General features: G+C 41.7%; 1 protein-coding gene across 1 annotated transcript in view; it reads left to right on the forward strand.

Annotated features, from left to right (window-relative positions):
* KIAA1671 overlaps positions 1 to 22,201 on the forward strand; it is a 71,781-nt gene that overhangs the window by 12,165 nt on the left and 37,415 nt on the right. The window contains exons 2-6 of the mRNA XM_084297294.1: positions 5,707 to 5,838; positions 6,372 to 8,028; positions 9,416 to 9,509; positions 11,332 to 14,520; positions 15,165 to 15,290. Coding sequence (XP_084153420.1) covers positions 6,425 to 8,028; positions 9,416 to 9,509; positions 11,332 to 14,520; positions 15,165 to 15,290 — 5,013 coding nt within the window. The 5' untranslated portion in view covers positions 5,707 to 5,838; positions 6,372 to 6,424. The remainder of the gene's footprint in view (positions 1 to 5,706; positions 5,839 to 6,371; positions 8,029 to 9,415; positions 9,510 to 11,331; positions 14,521 to 15,164; positions 15,291 to 22,201) is intronic.

Below are 22,201 nucleotides of genomic sequence, written 5' to 3' on the forward strand. Positions count from 1 at the left end.
CACGTTGTTCCTGCTGAATGTCATCTTGTGTTGGCAGAAATCAAGATTTTGTTTTTGTTCTCTATTTCAACTGCTGAAAGAATTGGAGTTTCTGAAAATACCCACCCACTAATGAGCCAGGTGGAGTCCCTCATGCAGAATGCTAGCTGGAAATGAGAGATGACTCACTCGGGAGGGTAAGGATGCACAGCATCTGATACCAAAAAATAATGATTCACCACAAATTCAAAGCGTTTTGCCTTTGGATAAGGTTTGTTCTCGATGGGTCTCGTGAGACTCTCATAGCAAATTAGCTTGGTGGAACTTGGAAGGGAAGAATTTGCTCTGAAACTCTCAATGAGATGGTTGTGGAGGATGAAATTATGGAAGAATGAGGTGTAATGAGGTGCTTGTGTGGGTCAGAGGAAATGCCTAGCGTGCTCTTTCAGCCTGTGTGCCCTTGGCTGATCTGTTTCAAAGAGAACAAACCGGCAAAGATGATCAGGGCTTTTCCTCCTGCTGCAAGAGTCTTGCTTTGACAGAGTTGATCATGGCAGCGAAGATGTTGTCCATAACTGTCTGCAGGGCCATATGGTCACACTTAATGTTCCGAGGTATCTTTCTGCTGGGAATAATAACAGATTCTTCATTCAAAACTGTTTGACCCTACTGGGGGGAAAAGCCTCCTGGTGGAGAGGAGCAGTGGCGGGTGCTGCGTGGGGGGAGGAACAGCAGAACAAGCAGGTGATCATCCAGAGCCACATTAAATGGTTTTGAAGGGTGAGATTCTGAAACTACTTTTGAGAAATAACTGGAGGCGAAATCCTCTAGTTCCAGGTCTGTTCTGCCCCCTGTTCTTTTCTTTCTGAACAGAATATGCACATGCTGGAAGCAGACTAATGCCTGAAGCATCGCTGCTCATTAGTGGGTGTTGTGATTTGTATAGATACACCTTGTCTAGCCACTCTTAATATATGATGTGCAAACAGTGTTAAAAAAAAATTATATGGGACTGACAGCTTTGGAAGAGGACAATTAGAATAATATTTTTTTTACACAAGTCATCCCCTCCAGACCAGTCTTTTTGTCTCCCAAATTCAGCACACTCAAGGGTGGCTGCCCCTGCCCTACCACCCTTCCCATGCAGTTTGACTCAGCTATGGACGGTTGCATTTTCCCTTTGAATCCCATTTTAACATTGTGTTTACCTGATTGTCTATATCAATTAATTGCCCTGCTACACCAAGAATGTAGTCTTAGATTTATGTTGTCCATTACATGGATATACCAATTATTTAACTTTAAATTTATGATTTCGTTATATAAATGCTATTTCCTGTGTAATTGCCTGTTACATGCTTGGAGTTCTTGATGATTTGCTACCTGCTTAACTACCTTCCTTTGTAGCATACGTTAAAATATGTAAACTATTAAAATATAAGATGTAAAGTTGTCCCTCTAGCACTGAGCTGCCAGCACATAATCGAAAGGACAGTTGAAAATATTTCTGTTCTTTTCTGCATGTCTACATCTCAGGGAAGCTTTAGCAAGTGATGATAGTTATGCAATTGTACTGGCAATAGCAATTAGAGATTTATAAGTGCTTGTAAACGCAGCTATTTATAGGATGGCACTCTCTTTAACAAAACACTAATCTTTCTCTGCAGTGGAAGAAAATGTCAGGGTGGAGTAGTTCGGTCTTGTGTTGGGACTGGACTGTAGCAGCCAAAAGAACAGTGCTCTGCCCTTTGTTTAAACCAAGGGCTTTAAGCAGGCTTGCACACAAGGAATGGAGAAGGAATGTTTTAAACTGTGCAATACTTTCAGATATTAATATTGAATATCTATGGGGCTTTGTGGGTCAGGTCTGTCTTGTGAGATGTGGAATTCTCATTTCCAGATCTCAACCTGTAAATAAAAGCTCCTTGTTCTATTGAACCTCTTGTGAGTCAGGGGCAGGATAATTTTGCTGAATGTTACTGCTTGTTCTTACTTTGTCAATAAATATGTCCAGGAGTACTTTTTAAAAAATAAAGCCACTTTGGCAGTGTTGTTGTTAATACTTCTTTACGAGAGACCCTGTCCGTCCTCTTAAATATAACCGATGGTTCCCATTTCAGTGCAAGGTGGTGCTACTAGCACGAGTCAGGCTTAAATCCAAGAATAGGAGGAGACTTTTTGGCCGAATTAGTTTGCCAATTTACTTAGTTATCAAAGTTTTGAAAAAGTTGTTTTCCTCTGTGCATTTTTTTGTGCTATAGTAAGCCTTATGTTCTGGACAGTGTGCACGCACACTGGTAAGCCATTTCTTTTTTAATACATGCACAGTAAGTGATGGGATTAAATAATTAGCTGGGTAGATCCTATCAGCGACTCTCCAAGTGTTGCAGGAAGCAACAGAAGGATGGCTGCTTAAAAAAGCTGCCTTGAATTGCTGTAGGCTTTGATTCCAATATGTAGCCATTGAGGGAGAAAAAAAAGTGATTTTTTTTTTTAAAGCCCAAACAAATAATGGAAAAATCTTCTGTAGAAGGAGTGAAATAAATGTACATTGTACAAAGGGTGCTTGGATTTGTTGCCAGTAGCCTGTGTGGCTTGCTGTATGGGTAAAACCCTGCCAAGCAGACGAGCCATCGCTGTTGGCTGGTGCAGTTGTGCCTGAAGAAGGAAAACGTCGTGTTGCTTTGGTGGGTTTCTGATGGAGCATTCTTAGTAGAAACAGCCACGGTCACTGATTAGAGCCCAGCTTTCTGATTGCTTTCAATTCTCTAAACTGGATTTATTTCTTTTAGAGCAGGGAAGCTTTCCCTGTGGAATTTGTGCTTTCCATCCCTACACAAGACAGATGAATTTGTTTATCTGCTGGGAGGCTCCGGGACCCGTTACAGACGATATTGCTTTGTATCATGTAAAACATCCTTACTTGTGAGCGAGGAACTTGGCAGGAATCACGTGATTTGTGGTGGGTGGAAAAATTATCTGCAGGCCGCTGCTCCCGTTGTCCTAAGAGGCTTAGGGGAATTACCGTGGGTGTAAATAACAGCGCTGCGTGCGCCGCTGGGCACGGCGCGCCGGGCAGGCTGGAGCGAGGGGTGATGTGTGGAGCCCTTCCCTCACCAATATCACCCAAATAATGCCGTGAGGAGAGGAATCCACTCTGATTTCTGCTGAGCAATGTTACTAGGGAAGACCAGCTGCTTAATGAAAGCCAATGAAAGGCAGCACCTCGGGGCACTGAGGGTTTAAGACTGAGCACGGAGGGGTCCACGTGTGTCCGCTGTGGTCACCGAAGCCAGGGAAGGTTCCCAAATACTTGCTTTTGGGAACGCATTTCGGTTTGAGACAGATGAAGTGGAGCAAGGGAGGAGACCGGCCGGCACGCACCCTTCTTGTTGTGAGCAGGCAAAGCATTAGAAGTCATCTCAGTGCCGCGGGTACGTTCGTGTGCGTGGGCAGAATGTGGCAGCAGGGAAGGGGAGGAAAGGGAAGGGTGGGCATGGGCAGGGGGGCGCGGGACACAACCTGTCCCCATGCTGGGGACACGCCGGTGGCTGTGGCAGCGAGGGGTGCGCGGTGACAGCAGGCACCCACGTGGTGTCATGGATGCTGGCAGAGTTTGAGATTCTCATGTGAGTTGGCTACAGTTGATTTTTTTTTTAAATTTCCTCAAATTCTGTGAGTGGCCACGTTGACTAGCTAGTATGTTGCTAGAGAGAAGCAAATTTATCTAAACCAAGGTGCGTGCCTCAAAACAGAGGTGCAATGAGTAGTGTACGTTACACGTGACACGCTGATGGCACGATTCCCCTTTATCTGTTGTACAGTTTCTTGAAGTTCTGGGAGCTTCATAACTTATAAAAATATACCCTGTTTTGCATATGTTATCCCCAGAATATTTTGTTGTGCCTTTCTGAATGCTTGCCTGTTTGGGGTTGTGTTTTTGTTGTGGGGTATCTGAGTAATACAAATTGAAAGCCTGGAAACAGCCTTCATGAGGTCATGTAGAGAAATGGGATTTCAGCTGTGAAGCTGAAGTGTTGTGCAGTAAAACTACGGAAGAAGTATAACCAGAAAGGGTAAATCGTGCTGTAGGAATGGTGGCTGGAGAGCTGTGTCGCATGCTGTTAGCAAGGATTAAGTCCCACGTTGTATATTTGCCGCCTTGCGTTCCGTTGAGGATCAAGTTTTATTCCATTTAAGAAGCTCTGTGCCGCCTCCTTCTTTTCCAAAGAAAAGAACTGTGCTCTGACACAAACAAGCACACTCGAGTCCTGCACCTTGAGTTTTTGCTTTGCAGTATTTTCTGTTAGCATCTTCCGTGTTTCAGCAAGAGTTACTGGGCTATGTTTAGAGCACGACTGCTCCTCGCAAAGCTTTTTCATCCTTGGAATGCGAGAGCATTTTAATCGGATTCTGATGGTGTTTCTTAGAATAAGGAGTGGGAGCGGGAGGAAGATTTCATTAAGATCTGTGAGATCGTGGAAGGAACAGATTGATTCGGATAAGCTGATGGGGTTAGCAACTATTTTGGAAAGAAGAGGTCGTGGACTCGAGGGGACTAGCGCAGCGTGTGTGTAAGTAGTTGAGACAGAAATTCAAGGGGATTGAAAGATGAAAGGGCCCTGGCAAGGTGAGCGGAGTTCGTTGGCCTGCCCGGGAGATGAAGGCACAAACGCAAGGGACAAAAATAAATCTCTGCAGTTTGTGGTGCAGTTGTGGTGCTGCTCAGCTTCAAGGGAAGCTGAAGGTGAAACAACTGCTCTAGGTGGCAGGCGCAGGGAGGCACCGGTCCGGTCTTTTAAATATTCACGTGCACAGAAGATCCACATTCCACAAGACCCGAAAGTACTGATATTTGTAAAGTAAATGCACAGAGAAATGGATCAGGAGAGTGACACTGTGTGATGCTTCTTCAGAGACCACCCAGAAGTGGACAGGAGGGTGACAACACAAAATAGAGACCCTGAGTGAACGATGATGAAATACAGCCTGAGTTTTTCCTAAAGACTAGGAATATGATAGCTTTTAAAAGAAAAAATAATGCATCTAACCTCGTATCCACGTGCATTGGCTACAAAGTTTAAATATTATTTTTATTAGGGAAAAATTTAAACAGAAAACATTTATCGGTTACTGCTGAAATCTTAATTGCTGCTGGTTTTCCCTCACCTCTGCAGTAAGAATGTATTTAAAGCCAAAGCTAATCTCCTGCCATTGTTCGGGAGTTATTAGAAAAACTGCTTTGTCATGGTAAAAGCCGTGTTTAGGCTGAAAATCAGCCACTTGAAGGTCAGCCTTCAGGTAGTCCTTCACGTAATGTTGTCACAGAAAGGAGCTTTACAATAGAAAGTAAATTACAGTAATTGAGATTACAGTAACACAGAGCTCAGTGTTTAACCAGTGATTGACAACACTTGAATTTGCAAACAGTACTCAGTGAAATGCGGATTTAACTGTGTTCAAATTTAACATCTGTCTATCACACAGACCAAATTATTTACCCTTCACAGTTAGGCCAGGCTTTAAGTGATAATTTCTTGTTGATTCTTTAGTAACTGGAAGTTAAACGGTCTGATACTCTGTACAGTTAAATCTGGTGGCTTTGTTTCAAAACAAGAGTCAGCTTTTTTCCTTGAAATACCCGGGATTTTTGTCTCCTGTGGTATTACCCATGTAGGTCTGGGTGTGTGCCATACCAGAACCTGAATGCTCTTTGTTTATTTGCAGGAGATGTCTGATCAGTGTTGCTGAAGTGATCGCCGTCCCCTGTTGTTAATGTGATCTTGGCAAGCTCTGCTGTTCACTATGACAAGTGGATCGGCTCGGATAGATCAGTTGCAGCAGAAAATGCGAATTATGGTAAGTAGCAGCAAAGCTTTTGGAAATTTGTGGAATATGCATTTATTTCTGTTTAGTTGTAGGCCTTACCTAATAAGTAGGAAATGACATTTTCAGTCACAGTCATCTCCATACTTTTGTTAGTATGAAAGAATATAGGCAATGCATCTCAGCAGCTATTTCTATTATAAGTTGAGGTTTTTATATCAACACCAGGAAGCCTACTTCAAAAATAAATAAATTTATTTTTTTAAAGTAACTCAGCAATTGAAATCTGTTTGGCTAATGGTAACTCAGTGCTGTGCAGATGCTGTTACAGGTTTTGTCATATTACTTGGTTGTTAGGCCTAATCACTGAGTAATGGTGCATTTTGTTGTTTGTTTTTTTCAGAGGAGAAGTAAGCTTTTCATTATGTGATACACATGCTCTGTAAAGAGCAAATCTGAGATGCATCTTAATTTGAATTTAGCCACCTTCCGAATTAAAATTAGAATGAGTTTATTTGATGTTCATGCTGACTTTACATCAATGCTTTCATTTTCTTTCTGTGTAGGTTTTTCTTCTGTGCTGGATTTTTTCAATTCTGTTGAATGTGTAATTACAACTATGGCAACAAGAGTAGAAATAAATTCCACTTTGGCGTCTTTGACGACAGTACCTGACTTAAAAGAGATCAGAAATGAAGATAAATCACAGCGTGTGTATGTAAGTGTGCTTTCAGATGTAACTAGCAAGAAAAAGGAGTCTTCAACGTCACTAACACTTGAAGAGAAGAACAAATTTGGGAGTACTTCAAGATCTGCAACAATGCCCTCGCTAGGATCTAGGCCAAGACTTTTCCCAAAGCCTTTTTCTAAAGATACATCTTCAGATACTTTTGCTAACGTAAAACCACCTGTTACAGCTTTCAGATCAAGTAGTTTTATTAGAAAGCCCAATGAGGAGACAACATCTGTCAAGGTGTTAGGTGGAAACGTTCCTCCATTAGTGGATCAAAAAGTAATTGAAAATGAAAGTAAGGCTGGCAGTGAGGTCGTCACAAACATGACATTCTACACTGGTCCCAGTGCAAATACTGTCATTCTTTTTGAGGCACCAGGAGCAGAGCAATCAAAGGTGAGCCTGGCCCAAGAAAAAACGGCTGCTGATGACCGCAGAGTGTTTAGTACTATGCAAACAAAGGAGCTTCAGAGCAATGCCAAGCTGGAGAAACCGTTTCAGCCATCTGAGACGTCCAGGAATCCTGAAGGGTCTCTTCCTAGGCAGACATCGGTTTCCTCTAGTATTAGACTGGTCTCTTGGAACTCCCTCAAAACCGGTGCAAAGAAAGATGCTTATGAAGATCATCCAGGGGAGAAAAACAATGATGCAAGTAATATCAACAATAAAGTTGATTTCTCTACTGATTTGCAGCAAAGGCCAAAACATAGACCAGTATCTGCTATTTTTCTGGAATCGTTAAAAGATCAAAAGCATCGTCCTGTGGAAGCTCCTGAGGAAAAGTCTCCTACAGAGAAATCATTGGTCAGAAAACCCAGGCCTTTGTCCATGGACCTGACAGCTAAATTTGAACTTAAAGATCTTTCTTCTTGCAAGAAGACATGCTCATCCCATGAGAGCAAGGAGAATGTGTTTTTAACTTCTTTTACTGACAAGGGCTGTCATGATCCATCTGAAATGGGGCCCAAACCTGAAGAAATGGAATTTAATAAAGGCAGTTCTTCAAAGATAAATTTGAAGTGCAGTAGTCAGGACACTGGCATCCTAAATAATGGAAAATACATATGGGAAACAAAACACAAATCTAAAAGTGAGCAAATTGAGACAAAACCAGGAATAGTCACCAACTTGCATGGTTCTGAAAAATCCTTTGAAACAACTAGTGAAAGCAGAGCTAATAGGGATGGGAAAAAATTCGATCAAAAGGAGTCGAGTGTCTTTCCAGGCAGTGAAAGCCCTGCAGCTTCCTCAGAAAAAGAGAACAGTATCAAAAGAGGCAGTGTTAAAAAACACATCAGTTTGTTTACTTCAGAAAATCCCAATAGCTCAATAGATACAGAGCCTCTCCCTTCAGCTGCTGAGAGGGAAAACAGATGTATGAACATCCAGCAGAGAATCAAAGAACTGACAACAGAAAATACCGATGCTAAGCCAGGGACTCTACGCAGATCTCTTCAGTCACGACCGCTTTCTGCAGACTTGACAAAGATGTAAGTTTCAGAAAAGTCCTATTTAATCATCTTCATCATATTCCATAAAACTTGCTCTATCAGTACAGTACAATGTCTGCACATTTTGGTTCTACTCAGTGTAATTATTCTTTGTAATACTGTTCTCAAACCCCTTTACATCCACCATGCCAAAAAAGAATGTAATGAAATATACACTGACAAAATGTGCTGTCAATATTGTAACCTTTGCATGTTACTGTAACAGTACATCTATTAAAACTGCATGCATTTTGAAATCTTGAGGTGTGCCATGTATGCTGTAGGCTTACACATTTGTGAGGATGCAATGACTGAGATTCCCTCTTTTAACTATGCTGTGTTGATGTCTGTCCTGTTGCCATCACAGTAGTTTTTCTTCAAAATAATTCTGAATTTTATTTCAGTTGACACAGGAGAGACAGAAATGCTTACTGTGTCTCTGACAGTGGTATAGAATACTACATTTTTGGCCAGGCTGAAACCTTATTTCAGTATCAGTTAAGGCCTAGAGATCTATGATGTGCATTCTGCCTAACTGTGGCAATGGACTAGGGGAACATCTTGGATTTCAAGACTTGCTCTACCAATAACATAGAAAGCTCTCTGCTTCCTCTGATGTAAGTCAATCCTGCAACCTGTATTTCTGCAAATTTGCAGTTTTTAGAGCCCTGTTAGTGTAATATGAGATCTGTTAACTTTGACATACCCATACCAACAAAAAAATGTTTCTCTGTAGAAAGATACTTTGGCCAAGATAAAACGTGTTCTTTCAGTGCAAAGTTGGGTAACTGATTATTCCAAATCAGGAGAATTTGTTTTTTGATATGGATAAGAGCTATGGATGGTACTGCAAAGTGCATAAAGCACAATCTGAGGCCATGCTGCAGTGCCTGGTGCTAGTCTGGATAGCTCATGTTTCGTACACAATGGGAAAGGGGAAAGGAGGGAGGGTTGCTGCTTTGGGTAGTGTGTCAGGGTGTGCTCTGTGTAATGAACACGGCAGGTGTTTGGCTGAAAGGACCTGATTTTTGAACAGTGGAGTAGAGTAATTGTTCAGCAAATCCTAGTGCTTTTGCTGGATGGAAATAAGGGGAATATAACTGAGGCATGAGAATGTTAATAACTTTTCCACTATTTTGCCTCGTCATGCATCTCAATTCTTGCAGTATACAGTAAGCTACATTACTAACAATGTTTTCAGAAGCAATAATCCTTTGGTCTATTTACAGTAAAACCACTGAATACAGTTGTAACACGAAATAGCAATGTTTCTCCTTTAAGAAATACCATTTATTGGATGATTTTTATTGACAGCAGACTGATGATACATCATCTCATTTGGTAGGAGGAGTGCATTTTAACTGGAACTAAAAGTCTTTTCTCTTAGGTTTTCAAGTCCGACATCAAGCAGTGAAGCGAAGACTGAGAAACCCGCTGATATCAGAAATGGCTCTGCGAATGAAACTCAAGAACATCAAAAAGTAAGAAAATGGCATCAGCCGACGTAGTTTCCAGTTAGGCTCGCCTTTTGAATGCAGAGAGCACTGTACCTTGTGTCCCATTCTGTCTTTACCAATTGATGACTTTAAAGTGGGCATGGAGAGTATTAAGAATGGCATAATCCTAATAGGTTTATCTGTGTAATTCTATCTTTAGGCACTTGAGGAGACAGGTTGCTAAAGAACGGGAGTATTCTGTCTGTGTTGAGTATTTAAAAAGTTAAACGTGCATGCTGCAGGGAAAATTAACTCCATCCCAGCCAGATCCAGTACAAATGCATGCAATAGTATAGAGTGAAAAATATTTTGTATGCTATTTCAGTGGGACTTATAACACATGAAAACCTGTAGTGAACAGACTATGGCTGTTGTGGTTCTGTGCAGTGATTATTTTCTCTGTGTAGCATTAGCATAGTGAATTTCCACATCCCAGTCACAGTTCCTTGTTATGTGCTGTATGTTTCATGTCAATCTCCTAAGTAACATTTAACTTACAAGTTTTGACAATAAAGTACTGTACAGAAAGTTCCATTTGCTGTAAAAGCTGTGAGGCTGTTCCTGTTTCCAAGGAACACTTTGGTGTTTCAAAACAATTTCTCTGCTAAGGCTTCGTAGTATCAGAGATTTAATGTTGTTTTGTGGATATCTCTTGTGAGTTCCCATGGCTGTGTTTTTTCTTCTGCCGAGGTTTAAGACAGGAGTGATAAAGAAACTAGCAGCTTGATCAGAAAGTCTCTGTAGATTATTTTTTTTTAATTTTAAATAGGGTAAATTTATTTTAAAAAGAAAATCTTCCATTAATGGTGGAAGTACTGTTTTCAGAATCAGACTATTAAAGTAGGACTAAAACATTCCCTTGCTCTGCCTACAGGAATACAGATCAGATTTAGAATAAGTCATTATTTATAAATTTCTTTCATGTTAATTTTCTGTCATTCTTCAGTTGTGGGATGTGCTTTTTTAAGAGACTCTTAAGTCAATTCCATATTTTATAATTTTTAATTTGAAAAAGGATTGAACCCTTGTAGGATCAGGCAGTGTTTTTTGATCATCTTTATTATTTGTGTGCTGTTTCTTCAGTGAATGTTATTAAGAGAATAACATTGTTTTCTCTTATTAAGAGAAACAGATTTCAGGATGCTAGTTATATTTCTTTCCCTTTAACTCTTTCCTGCCTCATCACACCTAAGCAGCTCCAGTTGTAGTTACTCAGCTCTTCATATCCCTTGCAGTTACTGACTGTATCACTACTTAGTGAATACCTATATCTGAAAAGACAGTTTCAACAAAATGTAGTAAAAGTACATTTGCTCTCTGCCAGGAATTCAGACTTCCTCTCAAGGTGCCTGTGTCCTGCGGTGCTGTTCTGTGCTTTGCTTCCAGACCCGAATTTCTGTAGGGCTTGCAACATAACTGATTCTGTGGTAGATGGGGTTATGAACCTTTTAAAGTCTTGTACTAGTTTTGCATGTGTTGTCTTCTCTGGAGTGTGGTGTGGGTATGCTTTTACTGCGGATTAAAATGTCTTGAGAAATCTGAGCTCAGGAACTCGGAATCATGCATGTCTCATGTATTGATGCTTCATACGTTCTTTCATTTCTTGATTTAAAAGTGAAAGTAGAGCATTGAGGTGATTGTAATCTAAATTCAGACTGGAGCTGCACATTGCTGCTTGGATCCCTTGTATCTCAATGAATTTTGTGTTTAGAGAACAGGGATGTGGTTAACTGTGTTGCACAGAGTAGGTGTTATTTTATTTAAAAGATGTATAACAATCTTAACTGTTGGGTTTTTCTTGTTCCAGACTAAGGAGATCACGCTTGCTCATAGCATAGATTTCACCGAGGCACATGCTACTGGAAACCCATGGAAACCCCGGCAGATTTTAAAAATAACAAACAAAACTGATCAGGCAGAGACAAAGGGAAGCTTCCTTGGAGACAGCCAGCATTTTTCTCAGCAAAATGAAAATTCTGTCTCGTTCACAAGCAGCTTTGAAAAAAAATTAAAACCAACCACAGTTACGGAAAAGACCTACATTAAAACTGTCCGAGCCACCATGTTTGACCATAATGTCCAGAGGCACAACGTCGCTGATGATCGTCCTGGAACTGGTCCTCCACTGAAAATGAATAATGAACTCGAAGCAAAGTATGATGTGGTGGGGCATAACAGGAGGTCGTGGATGGGAGAAGCAGAGGAGACCACTAGTGTAAAGAAGGATCATTACAGTCAGTCTGATTCATCAAAGCACATAGCTGACCTAGAAAAAGGTGGAAAACCAGCTTGTTCAAGTGATGGCAAGAAGATGACTCCTGGAATTTTACTAGAAAAACCTTCAGTTGAGAAAAGCGAAAAATCCACTCCAAAAAATGCAGAGGAGTCTTTTGTTTTCCAGAGGATTGAGCCGAGATATGAAGTCTTTCAGATGTGTGGTGAGAGAGCTCTTAGTGAAGCCATTATAATGGCTCCTGAAAAAAAGGCCATGACACTTAGAACTAGAAAATCATCTGTGAAAGAGCAGAGAAATGAAGGGGATGTTTTACACACTGATCAGTCAGCTAGGGTAAAAAGAACAAGTGACTACTTGAAAGAAGGTAACGTTATTTCAGATTCTAAAGATGTAAAAGCTTTTCCGAGCAGGTCTGCTTTTAGAGAACATAACGATTATTTCTCCAGTGAATGCACTTTATCTGAACAGAAAAAAGACTCTGATAAAACTGAAACCGATCCAGTATTAATAGCTGAGAAAATACCTTGTTCTATAAACAAAAGTAAGTGCTTGGGAACAAATGAAAAAATAAGCAAGCTACATTCTGAAATTAAAAATGAAAAGAGTGAAGTCTCCTCCATGGATGAAACAGGGAGGTCTGAGATGATCAAACGCTCTTCTGAGCAAAGGAGTTTTAGACGAGGAGGAACAGACTATGAATTTGGAACCAGCTTTGGTCATGAAGTTATTTCAACCAATGTAACTAAGTATGGGGTCCAGTCTTCCTCAGTGCTTTTAAGTGGACAATTCTGTAGGTCTTCCAGTAGCCACAGTCCCGATGTGAAAGAGGAATCTAGAGCCTTTGCTTTAAGGAGAAGTCTGGACTCAAACCGTAAAGAACAAGACTTTAGCTTAGATATTACAGCTCCTGAAAACAGAGAAAAAAGCAAAGTAATAAAAGCAGCGGATCCAGAAGAAAAAGTCAGGAGAACCAGAAGTAGTGTTTCTGACTTGAAGATTTCTGAAAGATGGAGAAGGAGGACCTTGCCTCATGATTCTACCAAGGCAGAAGAAGTTGGCTGGCTCACACCTGAAAATATAAACAAGCTGAGTCGGACAGATCCATTGCACTTGGAAGAAGGTTCAGTTAAAAAGAAAAGTAGCAAAGAACAGATGGAAGGAAATGAGGCAAACAAGACTGTTGTTGGCAGTTCTGATGAGTACTTGAAAAAACAGAGTTCTAGCTCTGAACCAAAGGCAACTTATTTTGCAGTAACTTATCAGATTCCTGGTATCAAAAAAGAGAAAAGCTTTGTGGGTACTCCTAGTGCAAGTGTAACTAGTAAAATTTCTAGCTCGAGTGATGGAGGAGCAATTAATCTGGATCCTGTTTTTTCTGGAAGGTCCAAATCTTCATTACAGCAACCAGATAAAAATACGACAAGTACAAATTGTAGGGAGGAGTCACGAGAAGTGTATGTCAAAAAGGATTGGATCAAAGAGGAAGACAAAGATGATGCTTCTTCCAAAAACAGTGCGTTTGGTAACTTAGATGTATCTGGGAAGGAAAACCAAAAGTATTATGAAAAAGGCCTGGATCACTCTAAGGAGAAAATCATCAATGTTGATACTTTGTTTTTAAAACAGGAACTGGGAAGTACAGCTCAAACTGATCTCAAAAGTAGCAGAGGAAAAGTCTCCTCTTATCATGAACTCAGATCCCCTCTGCATTTTGCACAGTTACACAAAGATGGTGAACTAGACACACAGAAGAGCAGTGAAAATAATTATGGTTTATCTGGAAGGAAGGCTGAGGATGGTTACAGATCCACAATTCTTGATATTGATGCCCTTATGGCAGAATATAAAGAAGAATCAGTAAGCAAGAGGGCCGGTAATCTTCAAGACAAGTTCTCTGAAGAGCACAGTTCATTCAGTAGGAACAAAGCAAAGAACAAAAGAAACGTCTCAGATAAGACAACTTTTTATCACTGGAAAGAGTGGAAGGATCAGTATTCTGTTAGTAACAAGCAAGGTGACAGTGCAGAAGAGTTCCACAGGCCAGAGAAATTAATTCCAAATGAAAGGAACAAAGAAAAAGTGGATTCCAGTGGCCCAGAGTTTGATAAACAGAAGTCCAAAGACAGAAAGTTCAGCCCCCCGTACTGGGGAAATACAAGCAGCATGTTTTCAGATAAGTTTCTGAATTCTCCTGCGGAGTTCACTGCAAAGAAAACGTTCATCATTGATGAAGATCAAGACGTGAACTTAACTTCCAGGAACCAAAGTTCAAAATTTGTAGTTGACAAGGTACAGCCTGTAAGTGCAGTTGTAGACCAGAAGTTGGAAGTTAATTTTGCTTCCAAGCTGTCCTTAAAGACCGATGACGGGCTGTTACAGAAGAGGTTGGTTGTGAAAGAACAGCTCTCAGAGGCATCTCCAGAAGGTGATTGGAGCAAAAACGTAGCAAGAATCTCTATAGCAAAGGACAAAGATGACGCAAATAAGGTGATGTGTGACAATGACTCTTCCAAGGTGAAAAGCAAAACAAAAGATTGGAAGAACTATACCTCTGGTTTAGGAAGTGCACCCCCAGACTTGAGACGATCCTATTCAGAAAAGAGCCACCAAGGAAAAGACAATCTGCTGCTCACGCAAGAAGTAAGGGGAAGAAAGGATCTATACCACTCCAGGCAAAGCTTCCCCTTGGAAAGTGGGGATAATGCGTGGAAAAACAAGCTGTCACCGCAGTCAGAAGCTTTCTTCCATGAGGATAAAAAGGTATTGCCAAATGGTATCTAAGCGTTGCCTGAAACTAAAAATGAAAGCAAGGAGAAGATTTAATTATGTCTCTATATAGCTTCTGAGTGCTAGGTGTGACTTTGTTGCAAGCGAGCAGATGTGTACTTTTCGATAGATCTAATTCTCTTTTGGGGTATATTTTCATGTAGAATCTGTATTGTACTAGGTTCTCTTTCAAATGCACAAATATTTATGGATATTTCTATGGAGAGCTTGAAAGAGCTTTAAAATGCGTACATGTTTTATTAATGCTTTGAACACTAGGATGTTAAATTGCAAAGCTTTGTTCGAAAAGAAGTAGCTTGGGTTTGTAAGTTGTCAGTGCTGATCTTTTTGGAGTTCTTGTATTCATTTTGCTCTTCTGAGGGGAGCTTTTTTCTTTGAGTTGCCCTCATTTGAAACTTCACTTGCTGGTATTGATGTTGGTGAAATGCAAGTGATTGCCCCTAGCAGTGACAGGCCAATTCTTTTAATTCATAACCTGTTGGATATTGATGGCTATGATGTTCTTCTGTTTTGCAGTTTATTTTGAAAATTTTCTGTTTTCATTCTAAAGGCATTTTATATATGTACGTATGTGTATGCATGTTTTATTAACAATATCTATAACTTTATTTTAACAGGCTTCTAGGAAAGAATGGACCAAGCAGAATTCAGAAAAAGCAGACAGAACAGAGGTTTCGCTGGTTTCTACTCAGAGAAGAAGTCAAAGCTTTTTTCATAAAGACAGAAGGACGGAGAACATAATGGTATGTTGTTTTGGAGGAGGTTCTTGGGATAGGGGAGACATAAGGAAATCGCAGCTTGGCTTACTCCATTCAGAACTGTTTTCCTTTTTGCAAATAGCTGTGAAGGAAAGTATGTGCCTTCCTAGCAGGAGGAGCAGATGTGGTTCCTGTGAAGTTTCTCTGGTAGAGAATGCATCTACCACACTGGTCTATGCCGTGTCTTCAAACATAAGCATAAACTGTGCAGCCTGTTGATGGTTCTTTCTAAACAAGAATTGTTCATCTTGAACTCCTAAGGCATGGGACTGGGTCACAAATGCTTTTTGTTTTTCTCAGCTTAGATAATGAAAATTGCTTATTGTGATCTTTTCTGGAAAACTGCAGATAAAATCATGTCATAATGTGGGAAAATGATGGGTTTAATTTTCTCTGTAGGCAGTAGACAACTAATTATGTGAAGAATCATGGCTGACTTTTTTCTCCAGTAATTTGATTTGTCTCTTTTGTGCATCCTTTGGGGTAAATTCCCTCTTCAGTTGTTAGGCAATATTCTGCTAAGTTGCAGCAGGACTTCCTGATGTTAGCCCACGGGTGCATTTTACATTAGGAGACAGTTGACATTCTATGTCCTGTTGTTCTGAAATACAGAGCAAAGATCTGAACCTTTCAAAAAGTTGCACAAGAAATGAAACATCGGTATTTTCTATGGAAAATAAAGGATTTGAATAGCATATCAACACCACAGAATTCCATCATTCTGAGAGAGACATTGCTGCTGCCAAAGAAATCCTTCCTTATTGGAAGGACTTTAATTCACTGCAAGTGCTGTGCCTTTTTTTCACCTTGTGCATAGAAATGGTTCTGATATGCTAGAATACCGCAGTTGCTTCAGAGTGCACTCTGATTCTAAATACACATTTGTAGTTTTTGAAAATCTGTCCATCCTGCATCTTTGCAAAATTCTTCTACTGTTATGGAGAGGATGACTGAAAGAGGTCACTGCTCTTACCCGTCCCAAGGTCAAATCTAATTTGTCCTCTTAGTCTGCTAGCACACTCGTGTGGTGACGGGATGTATTGCTCTCTTCAGAGAGCCTCTTTTTGTGATTACTCACGCTCAAGTGTCCGGCATCCTTTGGAATCCATCAGGCCCCGAGCAGGTTCCTCCCCTGTATTGCTTTGCAAAGCCCAGAAGCGGTCTGTCTGTTGTTCTTCAGTGCAGTGCTAGCAAAAAGAGCACGGTCCCCTGTGTATGGACTGCGGGCAAGCAGGTGGTAGGGAGGAGATTCTAACGGGTGTTTGCAAGGTGGAAGCCTCGCCACACGTCTGTGTGTGCCATAACCCCATGTGAGTAGTGCAGGGACACTGTAGAGCAGAGCTGTTTCTTCTGGCGCTGAGGTTAATAACACCTTTGTGCTCTTCTGGAGAAAATACAGTGGTGTTTGCTGTCTGTGCGTTGCAATGCCTCCCTCTGGTGGAGGAATAGAGTCAGAATCATTTCGGTTGGAAAAGACCTTCAACATCATCCAGTCCTATCCTGAGTCCCATCACCGAGCCGTGTCCCTTAGTGCCACATCCACCAATACCCCAGGGATGGGGACACCACCAAAACCGCACTGAGGTCGGGTTTCAGGGAACATGGGATGTCTGGACATACCCCCTGGAGAATGCGAAACCAGTGACACATTTCCTCTCAGTTTGAATGCAATCTGTGTTTTGCTCAGCATGCCTTTCAAATAAGATTAGAAGTAAGCAAAACTGACCTTGTTTTGTGTGAACATAAGATTTTTTCCCCTTTCTGCCCTTTGATACATGCTCATTCCAGTAAAGAAGGAAGTTGGTTCAGGTGTAAAACATTCACCTAACAGGTAATTAAGGAAAAGAATAGAGTTGATTTGAATAAATTACTTTCTTTTTGCATCTCTAAATACAGGAATATTTAAGAGAACAAAACTTTTCCCTGCCTGTTTAAAAATATTTACTGTTTCATCAAGTCAAACACTCAGTTTATATCTTGTGCTTTGGCCCTGCCTGTGTCTCAGTGTAGACATGAAGCTGTTTTCCTCCAGCTCTTTGCTCTTCAGAGCTGGGACTGGAGCTCACAGGACAGGCTGTGAGCCTGCTGGATGCCAGAGGGTCTGCAGGGCTGCCTGCCCCAGCCTGTGGTAGGGTGCCTTTCCTTGAGACCCGGGGTGTCACTGCCTGTCGAACAAAAGTGCTGTTCGTAGGCTGTTGGAGGTGCTCTGTGCTCCTGCCGAGACCTGCAGCTTCGACGTGTTGTGGTAAGCCATGAGAATTGCAGAAGAGGTTTTCAAGTATTGTCTTTCACAACTTGTTCCGTCTCAGCTGACACAGGTCTCTAATTCTGGTGTTTGGTCACCAACCCCAGTTCCTGATGAGGTCATCAAGACTGATAGGAGTCTCATGAACTAAAAACTGTGGAATTTGTGATGTGGCTCGCCCCTGGATCGAAGGATGTGCTCACCCTCGGTGGGGCTGAGGGAACTGCGCCTTCATCTGGGAACAGAATGGCCAGAAGCTTGGCTTCTTTGGAAGCCTCTGCTTAGGTATCTTGTGTGGTGGCTTTTTTTTTTTTTTCCCTGTTTAACTTTGTTTTTTCTTTGAGACAATCTGGTCTCCATAATGGCGTGGTATCAAAACACACTATTTGAGACTGATGTGTGGGTGGGAAAGGATTGGTTTAAGGAAACCATGAGCTAACTTTTAAAACTGTTTTGGAAATGAACTGCAGGGGAGAGAAGATAAATATTTTCTAAACATACACAGATGAATTCATTGCTTGGCTTGTCCCAGCATGGCCACAGCAGGTCTCTCCTGCCCAGTGAAACGCGACCGTTCTCATCTCCTGACTTCCAGTGAGATAAAGCCTCTGATATTACATCTTCACTCTTTCCTGGATGGAAACAGATGTACTAAAAAAAACCCCACACCATCATGTTCAAGTTGTTTTGCTATCCTAAAAACTGAATCAGCCTAGGGAAAAAAATCAGACGAGCTTGTTGGCTGCAGGAGAGCTCGTAGGTGTGATTAGGGCAGTGGGAATGCTCCCCATAACGCCCCGAGCCAGTGTTTCCAGCAGGAGGACGCGGGGCTGTGGGAAGCAGCTCGGCTGTGTCACCCTGGGGGTCACCGGGGTTCTCCTTGGCCACCTTCTGTCGCTTCCCCTTCATTTCTGTGTAAAATAAAGGGCAGAGCTCAAAAAGGAAGAGGCAGTGGGAAACTCTGCTGTTCCCAGTTGTGCCCTGTTGCAAGCGGTGCCCACGGAGGCCGGTGCTGGTTGTCAGCCTCCTTTGGCCGGGATTTTGCCTTTTTTGGTAGCATTCGCTTCTTGGGAGCATTCCAGCCGTATATAAAAAGACACTTGTTGTGTCTATTGCTTCCTCTTCACCAAAGGCATTTTTATATTAAAAGCAGGAGCTTTTCTTTCATGTCTGCTTTTTTTTTTTTTTTTTTCTTGTACATTACAGAACAAATAAGGTCAGCTCGCAATCTAGACCACGGCGGTGGCGTTAATAGCGTTTCGTAACCCCAGCCTGCAAAAAACAGAGTGGTTTTAGAAGCTTCTTTTTCCTTCCAGATGAAGGGCTTTTCAGCACGCAGCCCCAAGTGCTATTATTAATTCTAGCCTAACGCGTTAGGGATTAACGAGACGGGCAAACTCCGCGCGGCGAGATGCTAAATAACAAGAGGTTAAGTCACATGCTGCCAGAGCTCAGCTCCTGCTCGTAAGTAGCCACAGCATCTGTTAAAGGCGCAGAGCTCGGCGGGGATGTGGATGCTGATAAACATCGCTCGCTGCCTGTGCTGCCTGTAATTGCCCCGGTGAGCTTTTAACTTCTGCTGGAGGAGGCGAGAGGGGGGAGCCGGAGTCTAACGAGGATGGTCTTGTGCTAACTTTGTGCTCTGGAAGAATGGAGTATTACTACTGCCCGCGGTTGTTGAAGTTTTTGCAATATTTGTGGGTAAGTGCACATACGAGTTGGACGTTTTTAACTGCTTTCAAAAATCCTGAGGTAGTTCATATATAGAAATGGCGTTGCCGTGCGCTTTCTTCCTGATCTTTCTGCTTTTAACATTTATTTGGGGTGAGAGGCTATTTTGCCTAATGCTTGTGTAAACGAGGGGACTGCAGACTGCTTAAATGTCCCTCAGAAAACACTTGATTGCAATTTCATTCTTGTTTATGTCTAAGTTGTAGTTTGCAGACTGCCCGTTTGAGACATCCTTCCCCACTTGTTTAGAAGCGATCCTTGGGCTCTGGAGATGGCTGCTCCCAAAGGCGTTCCTTCCCCTGCTGCCTGCTGTTTAAGTGAAGCAGCCAGTGCTACTGCCTTTAGAGTGGTCTATCTTTACAATTCCTCTCCTATTTTTAATCTGACTCTTTTGGTAGGTTTCCCTTTCTCCGTGTGCGCTTCCTCTTCAAACAACTCTTAGGCTCCGTGTCAATGAAAAGCTTTTTAGTATGCTGCTTTCACCGCTCGCCTGCCAGCTGTGTGGGGTTACTGCTGCACGGCAGCTTCTTGTCAGATAGATTCACATTTGTAAGAAATACTTTTGTATTCATAAAAACTTAAATTAAAGTAGTTGGGTCCACTGTAATATGTTTTAATTTCTTCTGTGCTGATCAGATATCGGTATTTGTTTGTTTGTGGTACTGTCTGCATTGATGCAGTAAACTTTTCGGCTGTGAATTGAGCATGTAACACACACTGACATTTAAACCTTTTTAATGCTAGCTGTTTGCTAGCTCATTGTGAAACTAGCAGAGAGTCAGTTTCCCTCTCTTAGCGTTTAATTCTGCAAACCTTGCCATGTACGCACTTTGATCGGTAGCGAGATTGTCTGCTATAAGTTCTTTGTGGCTGGGAGAGAGATTAGTGCTTGAACTGGGCACTTAATATCTATTTCCAATGGCGACTGTAGTATTGTAAAACATGGAACTCTTTGGAATCTTCCTGATTACATTTTTTTAATTTGATTAGCTCGATTTTTAGGATGTGGAAGCTCACTTTTATATGTGCATCTGTCTGATACACCTCGCTGCGTTAGCACTGTCAGCCAGTGGACATTCTTTGTGGTTTGCCAGTGTGAGGAGTCTGAAAGGTCTCTGAGTGCTTTTGCCATCACATGTCTGGTAATTTTCCATGTGGTCAGGGAATAAAAACGTTTTATATTGGTCCAGGAGATCACCAGGAAGCATCTTGTTATTGTGTGGTACTCGTGTGTAACAGGACAGGTTCGGTATGTGTGCTGTGTGGGTGTACACGCTCTTAGAGGCCCTCAAGTATTCCTCTGGCATTTTAGTTAGTGCACGCTCTCCTGCTATTGTGCAAGAACCTTTTGGAGAACAATTATGACATTCATAAAACATTTATTAAAAAAAAAAATACAAAAAAAAACACACATTTTTAGGGAAAAGCACGACAGCCACTTTTTTGTGTTGTTGTCACAGCTGGAGGATGCTAAGGAGATATTTATCAGTTCTCTCTGTAATCAGGAGTAACTGGAGACGCTGGGGTTAGTTGTCAAGCTTTGTGTTATTTAATCTATTTTAGGGAGCTAAAATGCTTTATTCATTAGTTAGACATGCCTGAAGAAGCTGTAACTTAATTAAAAATATTATAATGAAAATCCATTTCTATAGTTAATGTTTCAAGCTGTTGATAATTCCATCTCCTCAGCCGTGTATTTGTTTCACTCCTACGCAGTGGTGCAGTTGTTAGACCCACTCAGTACCAACCATCAGATAATTACTTGCTGTTGCCTCTTCTTAGCTTTAAATAGTATATTGTTGTGATGCGTAGGAAAGTTTTTGAAAGAACAGCTTCGTAGTGTTTTTTTGAGCATGAGGGTGTTTGTGGTCAGCCGAGTACATAGGAAATGATCACTGACCACGAAGCCTGTGTGCTGTGCTCAGGGTGTGCAGTGAGAGCTCTGCTTTTCTGAAAAGTAGCCTTTGTGTCCAGGGCAGAAGGCTTTGTTCAGTAGCTCTCTGTACAGTAATTCAATCTTGAGCTTGCTTTTCAATTAGAGTTGTAATAATCAGGAGAAAAGCAAGCTTATCAAACCTGGATCGTTGCAGTGTTAATGAGGCATGCTGCGGGACGGTGAAATACTGCAGCTGTTGGTTGGTGCCTTTACTCGTGATCCGTAATGTTCAAACAGGGATTGCTGAAAAGCAGGTTCCTGGGGAAGAGGGAGCGTTGGATTTTTGGTGACAAGAGATGGACCTGCAAAAGTTTGAGAACTATTGCTGCAGCTGTACCAGCTAGCTAAAAATACATAAATGAAAGGAAAGCGAAGTGGTGAGGGAGCCTTGCAGATGGCTACATAAGGCTTTTATGAATCCTTAGCATGGTGGTTTAAGAATCCAGAAGTTCCTGGCTGATGACATAAGAGCCTGGTTTTGGTCAAATGAGCTGATACCTCTTGGAGAGGGGGAAGAGCAGGACTCTTACTCACCAAACTCTGTGGTGGTCTCTAGATCAGCAGTGGAGGTTCAGGGACTGAGTCATAGCTCTCGGTATTCACCACATCATCATTTCCTTCCCTGCTCTGTCGTGTAAGTTCCTCCTAGCTCTGATCTGTTCATCATCCTTAATTGGCTGATTATTGTAATTATGCATTCAATTGCCAGTCATTCAGTGACCTGTGCTATTACATTTGAGTGTTTTCCAGGGTACATTGGGTATCCACCATCCCTTTTACAGCTGGCAAGGAGCTTTGCTGCAGCTGATATGAGACATCTTTAGGTCTGGCTTGCATAAGAAATCCTTTAAAACCTGCTCAGCAGTCTGCCCAGCTGCTCGCATCGGTCAGGCCTGGCAGTGCATCAGGTATGCAGCCACAGCGCCGAGGCTTCCTGTGCCTTCGTAATGCCCTCGGTCCAGGAACGAGTGTTTTTGGGTTGCT

The sequence above is a fragment of the Netta rufina genome, assembly GCF_964035555.1.
Source record: "Netta rufina genome assembly, chromosome: 17".
NCBI classification, from domain to species: domain Eukaryota; kingdom Metazoa; phylum Chordata; class Aves; order Anseriformes; family Anatidae; genus Netta; species Netta rufina.